Source organism: Parus major, chromosome 5, assembly GCF_001522545.3.
Source record: "Parus major isolate Abel chromosome 5, Parus_major1.1, whole genome shotgun sequence".
In the NCBI taxonomy this organism is placed as follows: Eukaryota; Metazoa; Chordata; class Aves; order Passeriformes; family Paridae; genus Parus; species Parus major.
This window is the reverse complement of record NC_031774.1, coordinates 4710678-4731114: the sequence shown is the minus strand read 5'-3', so window position 1 is coordinate 4731114 and position 20437 is coordinate 4710678. Positions and strand designations below refer to the sequence as shown.

At 44.0% G+C, this 20437-nt stretch overlaps 1 protein-coding gene across 1 annotated transcript in view; it reads left to right on the top strand.

The window, feature by feature from the left end:
• The first annotated feature begins 10971 nt into the window (after nucleotides 1–10971).
• Nucleotides 10972–20437, top strand: part of SWAP70 (switching B cell complex subunit SWAP70) — a 35033-nt gene continuing 25567 nt past the window's right edge. The window contains exons 1-2 of the mRNA XM_015631817.3: nucleotides 10972–11130; nucleotides 19278–19418. Coding sequence (XP_015487303.1) covers nucleotides 11032–11130; nucleotides 19278–19418 — 240 coding nt within the window. The 5' untranslated portion in view covers nucleotides 10972–11031. The remainder of the gene's footprint in view (nucleotides 11131–19277; nucleotides 19419–20437) is intronic.

Sequence of the window (20437 nt, the reverse complement as noted above, 5' to 3'; positions counted from 1 at the left end):
TGCAGTCCCAGGAATGATATTACATTGGGAAAGATGAAATCCCTGGAAGAAGTGGAACCCATGACTGATGGGGGAGGAAGAGAAACTACATAAAGAAATATCTGGGTCCTGAGGTAAGGGAAAAAACTGCAGGAACTGCTGAGAATGGGAAGAGAGCTGCTGATTAAGAAGTTGGGAAGAAAATAGGAGGAGTTGGGAGTAATTGAGGAACACAATAGTGGCATGTTCTGTGGCATGGAGGCACATGTAAATAAGAGAGACACAGTAAATAAAGGCTTAATAGATCAGTCTATTGTGGAAGTTTTTACCTTGTATTAGAGCCACAGGTGACTCAGAGAAGCTGTGTCTGACTTCTATGGACTCATGAAATTCTGCTTTGCAATTAGCAGAAAATAACTAAGAGTTCTCAGTTCTAGTCATAGGACAGTGAAATTCAGAGTATTGGTTTAAGGTATATGAATATTGATATTTTACTGATAACTGAATATGCAGTTATTAGTAAAAATTGATACACTGGAATATCTTTGGGTTTTTACTTTATCAGATAGTCCTGTCTTGTTTGTAAGAGAATTTAAAATACATGGTTTTGTTGCAGTGGCTTAATGTTCATCTACATTAAGCGAGACCTTTGGGACCACCTTTGTACTTCTAAACAGAAATACCAATTGGTGGGTGATCAGTGAACTTAAGCCTTTCTCTCCCTACAGTGTAAGAAAATCTGTTCTATTACAGAAAATCTGACCTATTACAGTTCTGTGCTCCTCATCACCCATTTTCAGAGGTCAAAGCTGTGCTGGGGGCTTGGAGATCTGTACTCCTGGCTGGGTAAAGTGCCTGGAATGCTGGGCTCAGAGAGGTGGTGGATGGAGCTGTATCCTGCTGGAGGCAGTCACCAGCGGTGTTCCTCAGGGATTGGTGTGGGGTCCAGTCCTGTTTAATGTCTCTATCAATGATCTGGGTGAGAGGGCCAAAGGCTCCCTCAGTTTGCAAGGCACAGCAAGTTGTGCAGGAGTGATGATCTGCTGGAGGGCAGGAAGGCTGCAGAGGAGGGATCTGGACAGGCTGGATTGATGGCCTGAGGACACAGCTGCAGGAGGTTCAACAAGGCCAAGTGCCAGATCCTGCCCTTGGCTCACAACAGCCCCAGGCAGTGCTACAGGCTGGGGGAGGAGAGGCTGGAAAATGCCCCAGTGGAAAAGGACCTGGGACACAGGCTGAACATGAGCCAAGTGGCCAAGGTGGCCAGTGGCATCCTGGCCTGGATCAGCAATAGTGAGTCTGGCAGGAGCAGGGCAGGGATTGTCCCCTGTGCTGGGCACTGGTGAGGCCACACCTGGAGTGCTGTGCCCAGTTCTGGGCCCCTCAGTTTAGGAAGGACATTGAGGGGCTGGAGCGAGTCCAGAGAAGGGAACAGAGCTGGGGAAGGGTCTGGAGAGCACAAGTCCTGTGAGGAGCAGCTGAGGGAGCTGGGGGTGTTCAGCCTGGAGAAAAGGAGGCTCAGGCAGGAGCTTATTTATCACTCCACAGCTGCCTGCAGAGAGATTATAGCCAGGTGGGGGTCAGCTTCTTTTCCTAAGTTACAAGAGACAGGACAAGAGGAAACAGCCTCAAGTTGTGCCGGCTTTAGATGGGATATTACAAACCATTTCTTCACTGAAACATTTGTCAAGTATTGGAACAGGCTGCCCAGGAAAGTGGTGGTGTCACCATCCCTGGGGTTATTTAAAAGCTGTGTGGATGTGGCACTTAGGGACATGGGTGAGAGGTGTACTTGGCAGTGCTGGGTTAACTGTTGGACTCACTGATCTTAAGGGCATTTTCTAACCTAAAGAATTCTGTGGGTCTATTCTAGTGCTGGTCACGGTTTTGTGTGCCATTGAAGGGATGCCCTGCTTAAACTGGAGTGACTTTAGACATTTTAACTTCTCCCTGTGTGGCAAGGACAGTATTTAAAAAGGCATTTCAGGGTTCTAAAGTAGTGTGTTTTATCTTAAGTTTTCATGAGTCTTTCTGATGCAGATGGTGAAGCAGTGAATCCTGGCTGCAACAGTGGCTAGTGGGAAGGAGCAGAGAATTTGGGAAGTGTGTGTTAATGCTTCCCATGAATGTTCCCAGCATCCAGTGATTCATGATTCAGATGTATACTGAATAAGAAGTGGTATCTATTTTTACTGACATTGAAAGGGGGTTTCTTTTTTTAATAGAAACAATCTTAGAGTAATTTTGGTAGCTTACAAATTATTGCAAAAACAAGACTTGGGCCAAACTTGTCTGTAGTTGAGCAAGTTGCCTTTGCAGGTGGAAGAAGCAGCTTCTCACCTCTCACAAAAATGTTGTGCTGGATATTAGTTGAGTTGCAACCAAGCATGGTGTAACAGGATGTCTTGGTTTGAAAGACAGGTGTCTGCTAAGGAAGGCACCTTAGCCTCCCTTGAAATGTAAAATGTAAACCTCCTTCCTCCAAATTATTACAATTTTGAAATTAAGGGGCTCTCAGGCAAAGATATGGGAATAGGAATAACAGTTCTTTTCTAGGAAAATTCAAATAAAATGCAGTAGTAAAAAGAAACACTGACAGAGTCAGGATACAACCTGACACCCTGCTGGTCACGGTGTTGGTAGCAGTCTGATTAAATGGTGGCTGCAGTCCTGGAGTGACAGATGTGGTTCTGTTGAAGCAATGATCCTGTAGAAGGGTGTTGTTTTCCTCTGAAGGTCCAGTGGTGATGTAGATGGGTCCCGTCTTCCCCTGGGAATCCAGTGGGAAAAGGCTGACTGTGGTGTTCCAGGTTTCAGATTATATCCAGGCAGGAATGCTTGGCTCCTCCCCTGGGTGGAGCATCTCCCAACGGGATGATGTAATTTTGTCAGTCCTGCAGTGAGACTCAATGGCCCAATGACAGAAGAGATCCCCCTGGAGGGAGGATGGGTTGTGGAGGAGATAAAGAACTCTGCCACACCTGGTTTTAACAGATGGTAACAGAATGTGTACCTTTGGTCACATCTTGCATTGCAACCTAAGACAGGATGAGCTTCCGCACTTGAAGAGGAAAGCTTTAGCAGAATTTAAGAAGCAAGAATTAGAGCTGGGTGGCAAACATGCTCTTCAAAATAGTTACGTTTAATATTTAACCATATTTTTCCTGAATTCATCTAGCTTAAATTTCCAAAGCTTAACTTTTTTGATCAGACTACATGACTCCATGAAGAACTCAAAGTGAATGTAAAAATACTTGAAAGCAGGTATTTCATACCCCCACCTCCTCTAGACATTTGTCTGCTCCTTTGTCTTCTCCATCTTCTAATGATGCATTACTGGACAACACTACCTGCTTGGTCTTGCTCAGTCTCTTCCTGCATCTTCTGACTGAAAAGTGGGTGGTGGGATGGACTAAAGCTCCTACAGACTCAGCTTCCTGTAAAGATGCGACACTATCTAACACTGAAAAATTAATTTCAAGTACCAAGGACTGATTCACTGTTTGGATAATTCATCTTGCAATTCAAACCTTTCTATTGTCTGTAGAAATACTGATGGGTTTGCAGGCTAAACCATTTAATTGAATTATAAGTAGTATACCTAAAAAATATTGAATCACATCCGGTGTTCAAATACTACATGAAATTCTATTTATGCCATTACTGTCAAAACACAATTGGAGGTAATTTTTGTATGTTCTTTTGGTTTCTTTTTGGTAAGGTATCCCCACACAGCAGTTGTCTAGGATTTTTTTATTGCTTTTGTTGGCTTCATTTTTCAGTTTCCAAGTATCCTGTTGCCCTATTAGCTGGAATGCATCTGAATTACTAAAATGTAGAACCTGAAATCCTACTGTCACGTTGGCTTATTTTGGAAGTCACAGACTAAGTTTTACCTCCACTTAGAAATGGAGTTAGGCACTGCTTGTATATTCCAAAGTAGGATTTCAATGTCACAGGTTGCATTACTTAATAACATTGAACCGTTTCATGAATTAAAGTATACTTGGGCACCCTGTCCTTGCTGATCTCAGGCAGGGGAACACCATGTGTTCAACACCCTCCCAAAAGCTGGCCTTGCCTGAATGTGTTTTGTAGTCTCCAGCAACACCTGCTGGACAAAATTGTTAACTGTGCACTGAATTTTTGTCTTTGAAGTGTTTTGTGTGCTGGTATGACACTCGACCCTGATTGTTAGGAGGCATTGTCTTGTTCTGCAGCAGTGACTGAGCCTTCTAACCAGCAGGAATTCAGGTAAGCATCCTTTAATTTATTATTATTTATTATTATTAATTCATCCCCAGTAACCCCTTTGGTTGTGTAGGCTTGGAAAAGGCACTCTCACCATGTGTCTGTGTCTGTGGCTTGGTGTGCAACATGTGCATATGTTTAATAAACCTCTGTGTGTGCTACCTATAAACATCCCTGATATAACTGGGCTTTAGGACTCCGGTCTAAACGTGGCCAGAAAAGTCAAATCAGGGCTGTGCTCTCCCTTCCTCCAGTGAAGCCTGGAACCCTCTGAGGGAGCACTGCTGAGCTGACTGGAGGTTCTCAGCTCCAGAAACTCGGCACAGAGAAAGCAGGAGGAAGCTGGGCAGGACAGCACTCAGGAAACAAGAGATCTTGCTTCTGTCTGAGAATTGGAATTGGATGACGATTCTATGTTCCTGAAGTATAATGGGATTGGGCTAGGGGAAAGGGAGGTGCCTTGAGGAGAGAATATTGCTGTGCCTAATTAAACAGGAAGCAATTTATTATTGTTTAACACGTTGCTTGGAGATCTGAGGTTGTGCACCCCTAAAAATCAACTTGAGATTCTGGATAGTCTTGAAAAAGCTGAAGCATTGGTTTCAAAGATCTTTCTTTTGCATTTGACTCCCTTACAATACACAGTATGAGCATTTAGCATGGTATCTGGGTTATCATGCTGGTCTAAACTGATTTCTGTTTGACTCAAGATGAAAGCAGACTACATGGCCTGACTCTGATAAATGATCTTCTGTGTATTGCTTAGGTTGCTGCCAGACAAGTGGGCTAATGGACATAAAACCTCCTGCTGTTGCTGAATTTACACGCAGGAAGATTCTACGTGTTCAGCCTGCATCTTGATGGAGAAGATTTGTTCATCTATTCATTTACAAACAGCAGAAGGAACCAGTAATGGAAGTATTTTAGGCAAGGTTTTGTAGGATAGGGATGAGTGGGACAGAGAAACACCAGCTATTCCCAGCCTTTAGTAATCTCACCAACCTTAGGTGATGTTTCTGCTTCTGCAGCTCCTGCCTCTTTTCACTCTCATCTACTTAGATGTTAAGATGTTCAGGGCAGAATCTCCCCTTATATTTGATCCACGCCTGAGCACATGTGATTTTAAACTCCTTTTGATCTTGAAGACATTGGGTCAGGCTGGATTGATGGGCCAAGGCCACTGTATAAGGTTCAACAAGGCGAAGTGATGGGTCCTGTCCTTGGATTGCAACAACCTCGGGCAACATTTACAGGCTGTGGGCATCCTGGCTTGTGTCATAAATAGTGTGGCCAGCAGAGCCAGAGCAGGGGTTGTCCCCCTGTACTGGTGAGGCCACACCTCAAGTGCTGTGTCCAGGCCTGTGAGGAGCAGCTGAGGGAGCTGGGGTGGTTAGACTGGAGAAAAAGAGGCTCAGGGGAGACCTTATTGCTCTCTGCAACTGCTTAAAAGGAGGCTGCAGCCAGCTGGGGATCAGTTTCTTCTCCCAGGTAACAACGACAGGAGAAGAAGAAATGGCCTCAAGCTGCTCCAGGAAAGGTGTAGATGGGACATCAGGAAAAATTTCTTCACTGAAAAGGTTGTTAGGCATTGTAACAGGCTGTCTGTGGAAGTGGTGGTACCACCATCCCTGGAAGTCAAAAAACATGTGGATGGGGCACTGAAGGAAATGGTTTAGTGGTGAACATGGCAGTGCTGGGTTAACAGGGGGGCCCAATGATACTGGAGGTCTTTTCCAGCCTTAAAGATTCCATAATTCTGATTGACTATCTTCTACATTAACCCTGCTTAAATGGCTTTTCCATTGGCTCTTTCTCTTTCCAGTTTCCGTTCCAAAAGTTGGTATCAGATGGTTACTGCAGCACACATGGGACTGAATTTCCTCTTCCTCTCTGCAGGTGAAGTGTCTATGGTATTCTGTTCTCTATAGTGAATCCTGTAACTTGGTGAGATGTAAATACCTTATCAGCAGCAAGTATGGAGTAATATTTGTGTTACCAGGGAGGAATTCAAAGGTAACCTGATGTTTTACCCCTACATTGTTTGTTTTCTGAAGTTTAAATAAAAATTAATGTATTGTGCACATGTGTATAAATAGTAGAAAACTGTAGTGAAATAGGTGTGCCTTGCTGTAATCCCCTTTAAAGATTGCTCTGAAAGTCTTGGAAGTGAATTTTCCATTCACTTTTTTTTATAATTTTTTTTAGGAGAGACTAAACTGCCATTCTGATTCAGCCTCTAATGCTGCTTCCTGTTTCTAAAATTTAGGTTTCTAAACCTAAAACTACTGAAGTATTTTAACATGATAGAAAAGACAAATTCCTCAGATGGCTTGAGGCTTGGGTCATGCTATTATGTCAAATATGCTTTTTACACTCTCCCCCAATGTTTCCTTGAGATGTTTTATGGCAGGAGTAGTCTATTCAGAAACAAACACATTGATAATAAACCTTAGCATTATTACTTCCGTTTAATTTTCTCCTGAAACATTGCTGAGAAGTGGCAGATATTGGAAATACAGTTTGCTGCAAAGTTGGCTTAATGGTCCTCAATTTCTGTTTGCTTCCATGTAGTTTTCCTGTGGAGAATGAAAATGACTGTTCTAGCCAAGGCTGGGAAGATTTTCCCTGGGCTAACAATGAGCAGAAAACTGAAGTGCCGGAATTCTTTCCTTGATGTCAGTTTAACTGACTCAGTGGCATAAAACAAAATTAGTAACGGTTCAAGTGCGTAATCTTTCCTCTGGTTAGAACTTCCCTGACAAATACTTATTATTTGGCTAACAAGGAGTAATTAAGCGTCTGCAAAGAGGACCAAGAGAAAAGTGATTGACCCCTCAAGGCTGAGCCTCAGCAGGGTCTAACTAAAGCTCCTTCCTGAAACTGTGAGTCACTCTGTGAGACCGAGCCAGTTTTCCCTCCCCTCCCTCAGTCATGTTTTTAACTGTGGTGAGGAAACAAAATTAGAATAAGCACAGATTTTAAATGAAGTTGCTGAGCTCTCAGACAACTTTCAGGAAAAGCAGAAGTAAGTGAAGTTGCATCAGAACTTGCTTTTGTACCACGCAAGCAATTTAGAGCTTATGTAGTACTATCAAGGGTTTCTTGGTTAAGTGTGATTGCTTTTAATTAATGTTTGATGGATTACATGTCAATCTTATCTTCAAAGGTTCAGAATGTAAAGCCTTTGATAAGCAAAGATCCAGACTAGCATATCAAAATAGAAGGGTTGCTTAAAATAACACAAATAACACATTTTGGGTGTGGATGCAGTTAGTCCTGTAACTTTGTTTAAGCTATTTTGGGTAAGCATAAAAACAAAGGTTTTGTTCCACAGCAAGTTTGTCTGCATATGAACTTCACTTTAACTGGTTTTGCTCAGTTAGTTCAATCCTGTAAAAACAATGAGGATTTATATACGAGTATGACAATATAAAATCATATACTAGGTTTATGCATAACTTGTAAATATCCTCTTGATTAACCCACCAAGTGCTAGAGCAGCAGAGACTTGTATAAACCACTGGCTTTAATGAAACATTGAAGCATGGACTGCTAACCTAGTGACCTGAATGGGACTATTTATAGTCTGAGTGGAAAACAAATCCTGTTCTGGCAAAGGATTTTAGCATGTCATTTGAATCAGGGATAACAGAAGCCAGTTAAAAGAATGAAGAGAAAATGAAAGGCTGCACACAGGGTTTTAGTGGGGATTTTTGTGGAAGTTGGTTATTTTTCTTTTTGTTGTTTTGTTTGTTTGTTTGGGTTTTTTGTTTGTTTGTTTGTTTTGCTGTTGGTTGGTTTTTGTATGTGTCGGTGTGGTGAGGTTTTGTTGCTTTCTGCAATTTGTGGGGCATTTTGTTTTGATTTTGTTTTCCCACTCTATTGTTTTTTACCAAGAATCCAAACTGCCAAATAATCACTGAACTCTGTTCAAAGCAGAGATTAAGTCCCTGCCATGAGAAGATTCATGTGTGAACTACATCAATTGTTTTTCTTCAGTGACTTTTCACAGCATCTAACTGTATTTTAATGCACTTTAATAAGGGTGCTCTGTGTTTACTGGTGACCTTGTGGGTGCTCAGCTACCAATTTATCTGCATATTTAAAAGCTGTCTCTTTTCTTCTTGAGTGGAATAGCTGTGTTCTAATTGGAGAAATGCTAATGTATTTTAAGATGGAAGATGTTTCTGGTAATAGTAACAGCTATAATGTTAGCAAATCAGATTCATTAGGAAATTTAATCAAAATAATTTTTTATGTTAATCATGTAGTTCAGAGTGTCCATCTTGAGGAAAGAGCATAAATAATTATTTGTGAATTCCAAAGTCCTGAATAAATTATGGAGCAAAAGTTTAGGAAGAAGGAGGGGAAAAATGTTAGGGTATGCTCAGTGAATAAGGTAGGTTGTCTTTGGCAACTGACTGTGCTACTGGGAGACTATAACATCTCAAAAAGTTATCTCTAAAAAATAAAAAACTACCAGAAATCTGTGGAGGATTCTAGTCTCCATCACATACAGAAAACCAATCTAATGATTTATCACCTATGAGAAATAGAATTACTTCCTACAGTGGACTTTGCTGTCTGCTCATCTGCCCTGCTCCTGGCCAGGAGCCTGCTGTACCTGGAGGATCAGTGGTCCATGCAGGTTAAGCCCATGACTTCCCAGCTTGTGCTGAGCTATGTTGGATGCCCAGCCTGGCCTCCAGGCCCATGAGGGACAAATCTTCCTGGCTGATTGTCCCACAGGATTTTTTGGGCAGCTCCTACATGGTACCTGCAATGACAACCCCTGCATGCCCTGCACCTTGTCTGAAAATGGCAGCAATGGGTTCTAGTGTGAACATCCTTTATGTTTGGCCATAGAAACAATGTATAGAGTTGCTTCCTTGTCCAAAAATCCTGTAATAGCTTGAATGACCAAAATGGTGTAAATTTTTCATGGGCAGGATCTGTGTGAAGTGCTGCACCTGGTTGATGCTGGGCAGCCCAGGGCTCCAGAAGGAATGAAAGGTTATGTACACTGTTCTCTCCATTATAATGTTGGCTGCAATAAATGGTATTTTAAGTGACACTTTAGAATCTGAGTGCCTTTCTTAGTGGAATCACAATAAACCAGCACCACCTGGTACAAAACAGCTGTCAAACTGTACCTGCCAGAACTATTTCACTTGGAGTGCTATTTTTGTTCTGATGGTGCAATTGACTGAAAACTAAAATTGGAAAAAAATATTTTTTTCCCCTGATGTTTATGATGTGTCTTGGTTTGGGATCTTAATGGTTCTGTGTGAAATCCATGAAGATAAAACCTTCAGGTGATCATGGGCTGTGTTCTGTGAATGACAGTCACAGTTTTCGAAGCAATGTATGTGGGTTACAGACAGAAAAGTATGAGCTTTTCTATCAATTGCAGGAAATAGTGCATGCAGGAGTCCTATTTCTCAGCCTCTGTCAGTCAATGAGTGTCAGAGAGTTTTGTACTTTCTAAGACCATGCCCATCATCCCTCACTTCTTCTGCCTCCTTGTCCTTTTCTGCAAAATAAGCTCAGTGACTGAGATGGAGATGCTGTCAGTGTGTGGCTCCTACGTGGGCCTAGAGTGTTTCAGAGTGTTTGGGATTTGGATCCTGGCTGTGTTCCTGACACGATTTATGGTATTTGCTGTTCAGACTGAAATGCCAAAGACATCCATCAAGATGTACAAAAAGGCCATTCCCCACTTTCTCTCCCCAAAGCTGGTCTGAAGAGGTATTTTTGGCTAAGTAGACCAACCAACACACCACTTAGCCAAAAAAATAGGGACTCCATACATGGAAAAAAAGACCATTGAGATCACAGCACAAACATCATAAATAATAATTTGCTTTTCCTACAACATGCAGAAGAAAACATAGCTAAATTTGTTTCAATAATCTCAGTCGAAGTCCTTGCACAGCTGCTGCCCTCACCAGTGCTTATTCCCAAGCCATAGCATTAGAGGGGACTTTACACAAAAAACCTACCCTGAATACGCAACAACTCTTGAAAAAGCTTCCAACAATACAAGTCCTTCCTCTTGATCATGTTTTGTCTGGCTTCTGCTCTGGAGGTAGTGGAGAAGGAGTATTTTTTAGCTCTCCCCCTGCATTGGGATTGCACTGCACTCTCTCAGCTGTGTGCAGCCTTCCTTCCAAGCTGTTTTTGGGGCAGAAAATTTCCAAGGGGCAAGCTGCTCTCCTTAGTATGAGGTGTATCCTGCTGGGAACATTGGACCTGAGATTTTCATAAATTCCATTCACAGACTCAACTGTATTCCTGTTCCACAAAAACCCACCATTTTCTAGGGGGGAATTATTTGGAAAGATAGAAAAGTATCAGGCTCACTGATATATTCACGACAGTTTTTGTTACCACGTAGTGCTTATTTTAACTATCTAGTAGCATATCAAAATGACAATACTGTTTTACTTACTGTCTCAGCTGAGGTGAAAACCTACGTGAAAGTGCTGAAGAACAGCAAAGTTACAAATGTTAATTTATTCAGGTTACAGCGAGCCATCAGAAATAAACTGAAAAGGAAAAAACCTTGCACTTGTCCATTGAACCGCGTGCATTTCCTAATAAGAGTCCAAGGCAGGCCGGCGGCAGGAGAGAAGCCTCGCCAGGCCGGAGAACGGGACCCCTCAGCCCCGTGAGGGGGCCGGGGCCGGGCCGGGGCGGGACGCGGCTGCCGGGGCGGTGCCAGCGGGGCCGGGCCGGGCCGGGCCGCGCCCCCGGGCCCCGAGCAGGCCGGGGCACAGCGGCGGCGGGCACGGGCCGGCCATGGTGGGGCTCAAGGAGGAGCTGCTCAAGTCCATCTGGCACGCCTTCACCGCCCTCGACCTCGACCGCAGCGGGAAGGTCTCCAAGTCCCAGCTCAAGGCAAGCGGGGGGCGCCGAGCCCGGTGGGGTGCGGGGGTCGGACACGGCCCGGGCCGAGCGCTGGCACCGCGGGCACGGGGCGAGGGCTGGGACCTGCCTGCGGCGGCCGCCTCTGGGGACATACGGGCTTTCGGGGCTCTCCTGGGCGCTGTAAATCGCGTTTTCACCGCCGTTCGTCTCACGGCACCGCTGTCCCTGCGGGCCCCGGCCGCCTCCGTCCCGCGGGAGGCGGGCGCGGACCCGTCCTGGAGCCCGGGCAGGCTGATTTTCATTCTGCCCAGGCAGGCGTTCCGTCCTCCCCGAGATGTCAGTGCACAAACCCTTGTTGTGCTTCTGCTCCGCTTTCAAGCACATGTCCTTGCTACCCTTTCTGGCCAAAATCTTTTGTGGGGTAGCCACAAGGTCCCATCTATAGGGGTTGGCTGCGTCCAAGTGAAATTCACAGCTTGCCAAGGGGAGAGAGAGGTTCCACAGTGCCCTCTTATTTGGATATAAACAGGAGAATTAGTCAAGAGGCTCCAACTGTGCCATTCTTTCCTTAGCTTATACGCTGAAGTAGTGTTTGTGCTCTTAAAAGAGCTCTCAGGCAGCTCTCTGAATCCAGTCCCATCTTGGCCCTGCTTTATGGGACCGTCTTGGCCTGAGAATAATAGCAGGAATCTGGCTAAATAAATATTTTGAATAAGAACGCAACACCTGTTGACATTCGAGACTGTGGGTCCTTGTGCTCGGTGCTGGGCCCGCAGCAATTAGCCGAGGTTTGCGCCTTTTGTGGGATTCGCTCCACGGGCGACAGTGGCCGTGCTGTGGGTGGTGTCTCCAAGCGTGGCTGGTCGCTCGTGGACTTTATTTTTAGCGTTATGTAATGAGGGTCCGGACCTGGCAGCATGCTGCAAGCAGCCTGTTCCTCTTCCCCTTTTCTTTTCCTGGGGTGATCGGCCTGTGAGATAGAGCCGAACTCGGCCAGAAGTGACTGCGGGGCAGGATTCGGGCGAGACGCCAGCCCTGGCTGTGAACTCGAGCTGAAAATGTGTGTAGGTCCTGGGTTTTTCACAGGGGGTGTCAATGAAAGTGAGTATTTGTGTTCCAGTGTTGCACGATGAACTGAAGAAGGTTGTAGAGAAGCTTTTTTTTTTTTTTTTTTTTTTAAATTATTCTGCTTTTACAGGAATCTTGCTTTCCTGTCACACTACCTACCACACCTTTTATGCTCCAAGCACTCACCTGAGGGTATCTGCAGATGTGTTGTCGTGCAGGCCAGCGCAAAACCTCTCGTGGTCTGAATAAAATGGCTAAAGAAGCTGCCAGTGGGCTGGTACAGTGTCACCAAAAAAAACAGGGCTTTGTGTATTTGTGCAGTTCTGTCTGTGACATAAAGGCTCCTGTGGGAAGTGTCAGGTGGAGGATCTGGGAGTGCAGAAACAAGTCTGAAACGAGGTTGTGACTTTCTCGTGTGGCGACCAATAGTTAGTTTTCTGGAGACACAGGAGGGAGTAGAGGCTGTTCTTACATAGACTTTTTGTGGCAAATGCAGTATGTGATGTCAAACTGATGGTCCTTCTGGGGAGCAAAGGTGTGCAGGGTGGCAGTGGACCCACATGGTTAAAAAGGGCAGGCAGGACAGCAAATGAGAAGTTCCTGTATGATTGAGATAGGGCTATATTGTCCTGAGGAGGTATTCCACAATGAAGTGTTTCTTATCATGAGGAAGATACAGCACTCCTGTGAAATGGAGAGATGATACTTGGAGATCAGCAGGTTAGTAGAGATCTGTGACATTAGAAAAAATATGCTTAATAATTTAGTGGAACTGCTGTTTTTTAAAAAAATGATAAAAACTTACTTGTTTTGTGAGAATGGCAGTGTTGTAACCTGCTGAACTCTTCCCTTCTCAGTAAGAAAACTTACTGGCAGTGTCTTTGGTTTGTGTAATCCAGTATAAGGTGGTGTCATCATGTTGCAGGGAAGTTCCTAAGGATAATACGTTTGGTTGTTAAAGGGAGTGATTTCTAGTTGCTCTAGTAATGACCTTTGAGCCTTACATAAAAATAATTAACTTTAAATACTATGAGAAAAATAAATGTGTCTGTGTGTGTGTTCTGTAGCTAAGGCCCTAATGCGAAGGGTTTGCATCACACATTTGTTTTCAGTAGATCTAGAGCAGATGGATGGAGGTGAGTCAGTTTGGTCTGTTTTGCAGTCTGGAGAAAAAGCAAATGCTTGAGGGCAAACATGGGGCTTGCTTGGAATAGTAAGGATGTTATAAGATGTTTTTTATCTGTTTGTATCTTTTGTATATGTTCTGAGCTGCTGAGAGAGGAGACAGTCAAATCAGTCCTCTGTGTAATTTTGAATATTGTCTTCTTCCAGTATGCACTGATTTCTTTGTTTGGGTTTTTCTACTTTTTTTCAGCTGGCAGTCTTCAGAAGTTCTACTGTGATGCTGGCTGCAGCTCTTAGTCTTTTTTTCTACATCAGCAGAAACATTTGTGTGTTCTGTTCTTAAATTACAGCTTTAAAGCTGGACACAGTCGTTTTGCCAGTGTGTTTTTTGGCACGTTCAAACACTGATACAGCAAGGCTCAGGTTTAAGTTCTGTGTACACATTTACAGCTGCTGCTGTGATTCCAGTACAAGCTACATGCAAATTACTTCCTTTCCTACACTTAGATCCAATTTCAGCTTTCTTACAATCTGCAATTTTAAAATTAACTTGTTTTAGAAGTTTCTCTAAGGTGCCAGCGTTAAATCTGCTTTTCATCTGGACCTTGAAACCTGTAATTTTAAATACAGTTCTGCTTGACAGCCTCCAGAACTGCTTGTAGAGTGTGTGTATGGTTGGATCTCGGAAAGATCCACCAATTAGTTTTTACACCCTCTCTGGAAGCTCTTCCACACATTGCTTTGTTACTTGTCTCTGCTTAGGCAGTGGGTTTAATTTTGGTGTTCTCGTTTTGTTTTACATGCTGCATTGGGGTGTATTTTCCAAGTCTTGGGGTCTTGGATTCCTGGATGCTATCTGCAGAATGTGGGTGGTGTGGCACATGTGAAAATACTGTCTCATTCAGACCTGTATTATAACTTTGGGTGACCAAAGCTGTCAGTCTTAGAAAATTTATGCCGGTCTGTTCTATATCTGGGGTCTTACAGGCTTGTTATACCCCTTACCTTTGCTTTGCCTTTCCGCTAAATGAGAAGGAAGAATGTGGGAAGAGGAAGAATGGTGTAATCAGGGGTGAGAGGGATAGTCTGAGCGGAGAGGAAGACCTTGAACAATGTAGCGAGGCAGGGGCAGGGTTGGGAGCCCACACCGAGTAGGCAGGACCCCGGCCGGACAATCGGCTTTGTGCAGCGGCGGAGGGCAGTAGGAAATTAGTCACGGTGACTCACGGACAGGGTCTGCTCTGGGGCTGTCAGCAGAGCTCAGAGTGTGTGTGTCAGGGTAGGGTGTGAGGGAGGGATGCTGCTCTGCCAGGAAAGCCCAGGCAGCCTGTAGACTAAAACAGGGAGTGTGAGGAGATGACGGGGCCATGACGCTGTGCTTGAGGGGAGCAGCTCCCAGTGGAACAGCAGCCTGGTTAACCTTGAGCCAGCAGTGCCCAGGTGGCCAAGGTGGCCAGTGGCATCCTGGCCTGGATCAGCAATAGTGTGGCCAGCAGGGCCAGGGCAGGGCCAGGGCTGGGCACTGGTGAGGCCACACCTGGAGTGCTGTGCCCAGTTCTGGGCCCCTCAGTTTAGGAAGGACATTGAGGGGCTGGAGCGAGTCCAGAGAAGGGAACAGAGCTGGGGAAGGGTCTGGAGAGCACAAGTCCTGTGAGGAGCAGCTGAGGGAGCTGGGGGTGTTCAGCCTGGAGAAAAGGAGGCTCAGGCAGGACCTTATCGCTCCACAACTGCCTGCAGGGAGCTTGTAGCCAGGCTGGGGTTGGTCTTTTCTTCCAGGCAACCAGCAAGAGGAGAAAAGCTTAAGCTGCACCAGAGGAGGTTCAGGTTGGATATTAGGAAGAATCTTTCCACAGAAGGGCTGATTAGATATTGGAATGGGCTTCCCAAGGAAGTGATGGAGTCCCTGGAGGTGTTTAAGGAAATACTGAATGTGGCACAGTCCAGTGCCGTGGTCTGATTGACATGGTGGTGTTCAGTCATAGGTTGGACTTGATGATCTCAGAGGTACTTTTCAGCCTAATGCATTTTGTGATTCTGTTTTGTCAGCTGGTTTCAGGGAAGATTTGAAAGATGGGTGCAGTACCTGGAGTATGTTTACAAGGAGCTCTTCCTAAGGGCTAGGATGCCCAGGACAGAAAGGCAATTCTCTTGGCAACTTGGGCAGATGCAGGCTGACACCACCATATGACTGGAGGCCAAGGGGGATTGTGCAGATAATCAAGGCAAAAGGAAGGGTGAGGTTGTTGAAAATGGTGATGAGGGGTGTGCAAATGCCCAGGGATGAAAGAAGTGAATGAAGGAACAGGAGCTGATGTGGACAAAGGGCACAAGTATCAGGAACCTGGGCTGGTGGAGGCTGGGCTGGAATACACTTATCCAGCTGGGAAAGAGGCTGCTGCAGTAACCTCAGTGTTAAATAATGGGGTGTGTGCTACCTGAGTGGATAAGGAAGCTTGGGGATGTGATGATGCAGGATATGGTGTTCACACGGTGTACCCTGGATAAAAAGACCCGGTGCTTGTGACAAGGGTATTTCAACACTGGTCATAAAAGAAAAAGGGAAAGTGCTTGTGAGTAGCCTTATTTTGGCTGGCTGGATGGCTGCTGACATGGATGTTAGGGAGAGATGAGCCAAGAATGTCTTGGAATGAATTCACACAAAGCCAGTGAATGGAGCTGTCGGGATCTGGGATGCCAACATTTTGAAATCTGAAAAAGAGACGGGGAGTGGAAAGACCCCCCTGAAAGATGGAAGAGAAAAAGAGAAAACTACCAAGAAGCTGACAATAGCTGCTGCAGGATTAGTCTGCCCTGGTAATGCTCCCACTGTCATCTGGGCCAAATTTTTGTCACTGAGCAGTCAGTAGTCTAGCAGATCCTCCCTCTCCCTGTAGAAATGCAGATCACTTTTATGGACAAGGTTAAATGGAACTACTCAGATGGTAACAATTCAACACGTGCTGAAAGTTTTGGAAAATGGCAACTCAAGAAGGGAGCAGCTCTGGCAGAGTAGACCTGAAGGTAAAGCAGTAGGAAACAGGGCATAAATAAAGTAAATCCAAAGTCTGTGATGACCTTTGGCATTCAGCTTGCTTGTATTTGTATTTGGAACAGAACATATTCAGTGTTCCCAGGGAAAGATGGGATGTCACCAGGCATCTTTCTTACAAAGCTTTCCCTTGAGAAGGAAGGAGTTGTTGTACCTGGAGTTCACTGGTGTCGTGATCCCTGTGCAGGCTCCTTGTGCTGTCTCACACTCCACTTTGGGGACCCCCACTGTACCCATGTGCTCCAGCAGAGATCAGTCTCTGGGCTTTGGCACAAAGGTAAATTGTTAAACATGGCATCCAAAGCATGATAAATGTGGAAGGAGAAAGTTATCTAGCAGCCCTATGGGCACTGGGGGAATAATCCTGACTGGTGCAAAACTACTTCATGGTTGATGTAGCTTCTGCAAGGCAAGGTGATTTTTTTGTACCCTAATTAACCTAGTGCTCAGTTAATTGTTCTTTGGGTTTTGTTTTTTTTTTGTTGTTGTTGTTAATTAACATAGAGTATCTTCTGGTCCAGATAATGTGATTTGAGAGAGCAAAACTAAACCAAAGGAGACCTCAGGGCAGAATTTTTCTGGCTTACCGTGCAAGTGAAGAATTCAGCTGGCGCTTGGCCGCGTTAGAGAATGGCAGGCTTTGGCAGGCGCCGAGGAATTTCCTGAGTTATGAAAAGAGAGCACTGGGCACCAGAGAGATCACAGATAAGGCAGATCTTAGAAAATCATTGAAAGTGGAATTTCTTCCTGGTAAGTTGGTCACTTGATGTGGAAACCACCGGGTTTCTGACAGCCCAAGCACAGCAAGAACACCAAAAAAAGGAGAAGATAAATATGTAGAAAGGACATAATGAGAAAGTATTTTATTTAGACTTTTAATTTACTTTGGTAGTAAGGTAAAATCAGTCATGCTTTTAGAATATTTTTATTAGCTGAGTAGTTTTTTAGTTATAGTATTAGTAACTACAGTGTGGTTGGAAAACAGTGATCATCTCTCTCAGAAATTCAAGAATCCCTCAGGCTTCTATAAATAACAGCAGAAGCCTTAAATAGAAGGGGAAACACATGATAATACGTTCCCCCAACCCCATATGTAAATCACATGGACTCAAAGACTTGATCTGATGTGATGGTTAGAGACAAGGATGGATTGAAATGAAATATACTGTTGATGGAGAGGGGTGTGATAACTTCTAAATGTTCTTTTGCTGCTTTGGGAAGTGCAGCTTTTGTGCTATGGCTGATGCTGTCGTTTAACTGTTTTTTAATTTCTGCACCTTATTAGCTCTAATGCCTTAGTGTTAGCATACATCAGTGAAAATATGTATTTCTCATGGAAGCATCTTTTCTAAAAGGAAGTTTAACTTCAGAGGTATGTAGAGAGGACTTCTCCTCTGAAGTGAATATACATCTCAGGTTATCTTTGTAATATTTTCTGCTAACTAGCACTTAGATTCTGCTGTCTCCTTATCACGCATCAGAATAGTCAATGTACATTTTCTTTTTTCTTGTGGGCAGGTGGGTGGGGGAAAGTCCAGACATTTTAAGTGTGTAGCTTTGGTTTGATTTCCTAGGCTTTGACAACTTCAGACTTTAACTTCTTTTATGACTACTCCATCTTTGACCACTTTATGTCTACTCACCTAATCAGACATGCTTAGCAGTTTTCTGCACTTTTTTTTTTTACTGTTTTCTCTTTGCATCATTTGGGTCTGTTTTTTAAAATTCTATATAAAGCCCACAAAATGGAGTTGCACTTCATTCCATGCAGTTGTCAGTTTAAAAAATATAATAGCACTGCAGCATACCTTTTCAAAAGATGTGATCTGTTTTGCCTCTGTGTAATTTTTTTTGCTATATTTTTTGCCTTTGTTACATTTTTTGTACCCAAACCATGTCAGGGAGTGTGATATTAAATCATTAACCCAGCTCATGTTGGTGGTCCACGATCTTCAGAGGCTCAGCTCTGCATCATGCCAAGGGAGAGGTCTCCCCAGTGCTTGGTGTGCAGTGGGCAGCCTGTTACAGGTTGGACCTGACTCCAGACAGTGTGAACAGCAAAAGGGATGGTGATTTTGCCTTTTTTTGGAAGTGCTGGTAGCACAGGAGTCGCTACTGCCCGGGCTCTGCCTTCCTGTAGGTACTGAGGTGTTAGTCTGTGCTTGCAAAGCTCAGCTCAGGCTGAAGAAGTTGAAATGTGCTGGCTACCAGTTAGTTCTCAGTACTTCCTTAAAATTAGTCAAGTGTGTAGTCTCTTCTTGAAGGTCATTTCTCAAGAACAGACATGAGTGTTAGTGGGTGTCAAGTTCATGACATACTTCATGCAAATAGCTTTTTAAAATAAAAATTTGAGAAGCACACCTAAACCCTTCCCCTTTCTGTAACATTACTTTCCTTTGCTAACTGAAGCATGGGGTCAATGTTGAGAAGCAGCCCAAAAGCAAGCAGATGAGAGAAATCCATAGTTAATGTTTTAATCTGAATAGTCATTTCTTTGTAAATGAAAGCTACATATTGAGTTGTTTTCTTTGTTGCTCATTTTCACTAGGTATAAATATTTATAATTTCAAAGGCAAGGTGTTTGTGGTTGTTTTGATAGCTATCTGACTTCACTCTGCAAATATTATTCTGGTGTTCCTGCATGCCTCTCCTGGTTTTCAGCTGCATGGGGATATATGTACAAAGGGGAGCTTGTGTAGCTGCATTTCCAGCTCTCTAGGGCTGGACCTCTCTGTGCTCACACACAGCCCTCTGGACCATCAAATCAGGATTTTTAAGTTATGTTTTGCTTTCTGACAAAACTTTGTGGGGCAGAGCTTGTGGTGACATCAAAGTGTCACTTTGCACATAGTTTTGGAGTCACAGGTCTGCTCTGGAGAGAACACACCATGGTTAAAGCTGTCAGCAGTGTCACTTGTTTCTCTTCTGTCCTTAGGTCCTCTCTCACAACTTGTGCACAGTGTTAAATGTTCCCCATGATCCAGTGGCCTTGGAAGAGCACTTTAGGGATGATGATGAAGGACCAGTTTCCAATCAGGGTTACATGCCTTACCTAAATAAATTCATCTTGGAAAAGGTAAGTTTTGAATTCTTGTGTTCTGTGCTTTCTTGTATTAGCTCTTGTTGTCAGAATGTCTTTGTGGTGACTGGTGCATGCAGGAGGCTGCTGCTGGTGTGAAGCCACTGGTTGGGAGTGTGTCTGTGGGGTCCTCACAGGGCAGCTACTTTGGGGAACCTGTGCCTAAAAATGGAAGGGTGCACTGCTCTCTACCTATTCTCTCCTTGGTTTCTATTTCCTGTTACATCTGGCCCTTCCCTAAACCGTGTTCATGCAGAACCATACTTATATTTATAAAGCACCTCAGCATGAATTTATCTGAAAGTGTCTGGGAGCTATAGGTTGTCCCACTTTATACTGCAGCTATAACAGAATATTGTCACAGACTCCTTTGCAAAAAGAAAGGGTAAAAATATCTCAACTCTTTGTCATGAATAAGTAATATTTAATAAGTAGATCCCTTCAAAGAGTTACAGTGGGTGATATTAGGGCATGTTTTGAAGTTTTGTCTTGCAAGTTCTTTCCTTTTGTGTCTGAGCATTCTTCAGTATTCTGTTGTGTCTTGTTTCAGGAGAAACTCTGGAAAGCCAGCAGGACTTCCCTTCCCCTCTCCTCTCCTCCTCTCCATCATGCTCTAAAATAGGTGGTCACTGGGTTGGAAGGTTAAGAAACCCCAAACAATGATCTTTCTGATTTTTTTTCTGTCTTCTGTTCACATACTGGGCTGGACAGCAAAAGCAGCTCACGTGATAGTGGAAACATCAGCTTCAACACCACTGATTTCTCATACACTTGAGGGCCAGCCCCAGAAACCCTTAAACTTTGATGTTGTGGCTGCAGAGATACAGAACTGTTTGCCCTCTTTTGTTATGTGAAAAACTGAACTGACATACTGCAGAGAAGTCCAATGCAGCAACTGCAAATGATGCAAACTCCTCAACCCCATTTGCTGATTTTTGCTCTTTCATTTAATAGTGGTGGAAAATGTGATATTATATATATAATTCAGTCTTGCAGCTTATATCTAGCAAAGACTT